Source organism: Trypanosoma theileri (genome assembly GCF_002087225.1).
Source record: "Trypanosoma theileri isolate Edinburgh chromosome Unknown TM35_Tth_18_V1, whole genome shotgun sequence".
NCBI classification, from domain to species: Eukaryota; Euglenozoa; class Kinetoplastea; order Trypanosomatida; family Trypanosomatidae; genus Trypanosoma; species Trypanosoma theileri.
This window is the reverse complement of record NW_021639860.1, coordinates 437403-442394: the sequence shown is the minus strand read 5'-3', so window position 1 is coordinate 442394 and position 4992 is coordinate 437403. Positions and strand designations below refer to the sequence as shown.

The 4992-nt window shown below is 41.7% G+C and overlaps 1 protein-coding gene across 1 annotated transcript; it reads left to right on the top strand.

Moving 5' to 3' along the window:
- Positions 1-528: 528 nt before the first annotated feature.
- TM35_000182460 (putative ubiquitin hydrolase) lies at positions 529-4974 on the top strand (the record flags this gene model as incomplete). The annotated part of the gene is made up of 1 exon (XM_029026559.1): positions 529-4974. One exon carries the CDS (start codon positions 529-531, stop codon positions 4972-4974), a length of 4446 nt encoding a protein of 1481 aa, XP_028882255.1.
- Positions 4975-4992: the final 18 nt, after the last annotated feature.

Below are 4992 nucleotides of genomic sequence, written 5' to 3'. Positions count from 1 at the left end.
GAATGACTGTTTTTTCTATTTTGTTGTTGTTGTTTAATTTTCTTTTATTATGGTTTTGTGCTTTACCAAACTCTTTTCCATCCTTTTCTTCTTCTTTTCTTTCTGCATTTCTTCATTGTATGATGCCTTCTCTATATTTCATGGGAAGGAGCACAAACAGTCTGATAGATACATTAAACAGTATTCGTGAAGTAAACACACTATATCTTTACAAAAAAACACGTATAAGGTGATTAAACTTTGCTTGGTTCGTTTACACACACTTACACTTACACATCTATATATATATATATATAGTACAAATAAAGAAAAAAGAGAAAAAAAAGTGCTCAAGAAAGCAAAGTTAGTAGAGAGAGAAAATTCAAATTACGACAAAAGAAGAAGAAGAAAAAGAAACGTGTGAGTACATTTCAAAGAAAAAAGGGTCATTCTGCATCTCCAATTCCCCATTTTCCTTTAAAAGGAAAAAGAGAAAGAAAAAGAAAAAGAGATTAAGGAAAAAAAAAAAAAAAAACAAATTGACTGCCAATGAATGCATCAGATGATGATAAGACCGAGGCACACTCCGTTAGAAATGATGAGAGTGGTAGTTGTGTGGGCTCCTCCGCGGAGGACTCGGCAGGCGCCGCCGCCGCCCTTTCATCTTCCCGTTCGAATTGTATGGAAGGGGATTATGAAAACGAAGAAGATTTTGAAAGTAGTGGTTTAAGAAAAGAAACCGATACGCCTGGGTATGGAAAGGAAATCATATCCTCTGAACACGGTTCCCCAGAGTCTAAAGAAGGCGGTGGACGTCTGCATACGACGGTGAGTAGTGATCCTCACGCAGAGAATGCACAGCCACCACCTTCTGTGGGTTTGGTAAATGAGGGTTGTACATGTTATTTAAATTCACTTTTACAACTCTTATTTCATCTTAGTTATTTTCGTAATGCTGTCTACCGTATGCCAGTGGAAGAAGGGGAGGGTGATAAGGAGAGTATTCCACAGGCATTGCAGGAACTTTTCTTTCAAATGCAAGAACGAGATACACCAGCACATACAAAAAAACTAACATCTGCATTTGGATGGGGTGAAAGAGAATTATTTGTTCAGCATGATATTCAGGAAATGGCAACCCTGCTGCGGGATAATCTTGAAGAGAGAATGAAGGGAACTGTGGCAGAAGGCACTATTAATCAACTCTTTCAAGGTAGTGGTAAACAAATAGTAGCAACACTTGATCGAACGTTTGTATCCCCTAGTCATGATACCTTTTACGATATTCATCTTCCATTGGGATCTAATAATACTCTTATAGATAGTTTGCGATCTCTTACGGCTAAGGAATTACTGATTGGGGATAATAAATACCGTGTGGAAGAGCCAGGGAAAGAACCAGAATATAAAGATGCAGAGAAGAGTTACAGATTTTGTCGTTTTCCACCTGTGATATGGTTTCATCTGAAGCGATTTGAGATGAATTTAATGTCACCTTCACTTGAGATGAAAAAAGTTAACAACCGTTTGGAGTTCCCGGTTGAGCTTTCCTTAGAGGAATTTGAAAAAGGTGACAGTAGTTGCAGTGGAAGTACAAGTAGTGATAATGATGATGATGATGGTAATGATAGTAGTGATAGTAGTGATAGTGATAGTGATAGTGATAGTAGTAATGTTAATAGTACTGAGGGTGGAGATGTTGACAGTAAAGATAATGAAGAAGAAGAGGATGAGGAGAAGGGTGAAGTAGAGAGAGCTGAGGAAGATACACAACAAGAGCAGAGAGAGAAGCAAAAAGGTAAAAAACAAAGCAAGAGAAAATATGAGACAAGGGATGAAGAGGGAGAAGAAGAAGAAGAAGAACAACAACAACAACAACGAAAAGAAAAGAAGAAGAAGAATAAAAAGAATGAAAAAAAGAAAAATAAAAATACCAAAGGAGTAGAGCAACCATTCAGCAAAGACTCACCTCCTATTTATGATCTACAAGGTGTTATTGTACACCGTGGCTCTGTTCGAAGTGGACATTATTATTGTTACATCCGTGAGTGGGATCCCGTACAGGCCCGATTTACCCGTTGGATTGAGTTTGATGATGAGAGAGTACGAGTGGTGGATGAGGAAACGGCAGTTAGTAATAACTTTGGCGGTCCAGTCATTCGCCATGGACGACCGTGTAATCCTTTAAGCACAAATAATGCTTATATATTATCTTATGTACGGCGAGCCGATTGTCCAAAGGTGTTGGCTCCCTCACCAACAGATATCATTCCACAACGTGTAAAAGATGTGTTTCGTCGTGATATGTTAGAAGATGATCGTCGTGAACAGGAAGAGAGAGAACGTCGTCGTAAGTTAACCATCTTTATCATCACAGATGAGATTATTCGTGAATGTGTTAATATATATCAAAGAGAAACTATGCCACGAGATGCACGGGTATCTTTACTGGAAAGTATTGCAATAGAAGTACAGAAATCTGATACCGTACGTCATGTTTATGCTACTATTGCTTCTCATGGAAAATTACATACACTAAGTATGAATCCACTTAATTTTAGACTCTGGCGTTTATTATCTAATCGCAATATTCATTACTTAAGAGCACTTAATATTTCTATTGCTGGTACGGAGAGAGTAATGCAGGACTATCTTGATAATGCTGGAGAGGAACATAGTACTATGACTTCTCTCTACATTTACTTGCAGCAACCCACTACTCTACAATTGGTTCCTTCTTCAGATATCCGACAAATTCCAAGAGAAAGAGAATTTGTAGATACAGTGTCTGATTTTCCATATGCAGTATTTTTACCAACTCCAATACAACTTGAAGCAGTAACGATTTACTTTGAATGTTATGCCCATTCATCTGTTATGATGGTTATAAGTATTTCTCTTTACGATGTGGATGGTAATAGAATCAACTATGAGGATCAGGGTCCCCTTTCTGAAAGTAAAACATTCAGAGTAAACTCAGAATCTAGATCTATACGAGGTGTGGAATGTAGTGTGAAAGTCCCTCATCGGGCAGCGAGAGTGGTGATTACGCATGTACAGATAGGTGTTTCTAATTCTACTCTTTCTAGTCAACGAACAAGACCACGATTAGGGGAATCCGTGTTACCAATAGCCGCTTTAGGTCGTGTACTCGTTTTCTTTAAATATTTTAATTACAATACGTGCCGTTTGGTATACGCAGGTTCAGCTGTTGTGTCTCTGGCCGCTACGGTTAAGGAATGTGGAAGAGCCCTTCTTCAATTACTCGGTGAAGGTGATATGTCATCAGCATCGCTTGATATGTATAAAGAAGAGTCTATAAATACCCGCTTACTACAAGCGAATGTCTCACTTATGACAGTTGGCATAGAGTCTGGCAGTATTTTAATAGCACAACGTAATGATGTACCTTTAATATCTCGTTTCCGAACTGTCAATAGTTATATTAATGGTTTTTCTCGCATATTTCCTGTATATTTTATACATATTGACTTTTCTGAAACAGAGACAACATCTGGAATGGATAAACGTGATACGAACTTGAATAACGCTATGCTTCCAGTTTCTTCTTCTTCTCCTCTTTCTAGTGGAGGAGGAGGAAAAGGAGTAAGTGATGGTATTTCTACTGGGAGGTTTTCCAATCGTAGTGATAGTAACATGTTAAGAGATTCTTCTTGTGTTGTGGAAGTAGTTCATTCTTCTACTAATGTAGAGAATGAATCCTTTCATACATATTTTTATCCTGAACGGTGTTTTCGCACCGTAATGACGTACAGAGAGAAAAGAGATGTTCATTGGAGGTATGAAGAAATTTGTGATTATATTGGAAATGCGAGTGGATTTGACCCTAATTTCATTCGTTTATATCGTAACAGTGTGGACAGTATAGAGCGAGCCGTACCTGAACCAGATCCAGCACCGAGTGTATCATCCTTTGCAGATCCCATTAGAGATCCACGCAATAAAGTCTTATTCTTTGAAGTATTACGTGAACCACGACGAATTGTAGATTCTCGACTATGTGTTATTATAACAGTGCGATCAGAAAAAGATGAGCCTCTTTACACAGAGAGAATTATTGTGCGGGAGAATGCCATGTATGGGGAATTGGTGCAAGGAACTCTGGAACGCTGCACGGAAGCCTTACGTCGTGCGGCAGCGGTAAAAAGAAAGAAGAATATCTCTGAATCATCAGGAAAGAATAACAACGATAATAACGATAAGGATAAGAACGCTACTAACACTTCTTCTCAACCGTCTGAGTTTACTGTTGGTGAACATTATTTGCTGCTTGTGATGGATATCTGTGCGGGTGTGATCAAGGAGATTATTGAAATCCCGCGTGGGGCAGATGGTCGGTGGGAGTGTCATCGTGTCGTGGGCAGTCTTAGTGGCCGCTACAGTGGCAGCCATATCCCACACACGACGCCTCTCAGTGAATCCAATAGTCATGCGAACAGTGTTGGGGCCGCAAGAGGCCGACACCTGCTCTCCGCATCTTCCTTATCGCATCCATCATCACTATCACTATCATCCTCCCATGCCCATCTTTACAGTGTGGGGGCGGGTGGGGGGCCGTTGTCGCTGGTGTTGGTGCCGGCCGCCCCGCTGGGGGACGCGGAGTGGCGCCTCGCCTGCGGGCACGCGGAGTGGCACGCCGGCACCCACGGCGGAGCCCCGCTGCTCTTCGCCCAGCCGTTCGCCGTCACGCTGCACGTCCACGACTCCGTCGCGCGGGCCCGCGAGGTTCTCCTCCAACACACCGGCGTGCCGCCAGCGGAGGTGGAGGCCGGCGGCTGCGGCGTCATCATGTACACAGACACCATCTGGCACTTCTCCAACTGGAACGAGCAGCTGCTGCCGTACTGGAAGAACACAGAGTGCAACACCGGCCGCATCCCAACACTCTTGCTGAACCACAGGCGGCCAAAGGAGAAGCCGGGCTCACGGTATGTCGCACAGAATAACCCAGCTCTCTCTATTTCAAAGAGATGAACACTACACACACACACA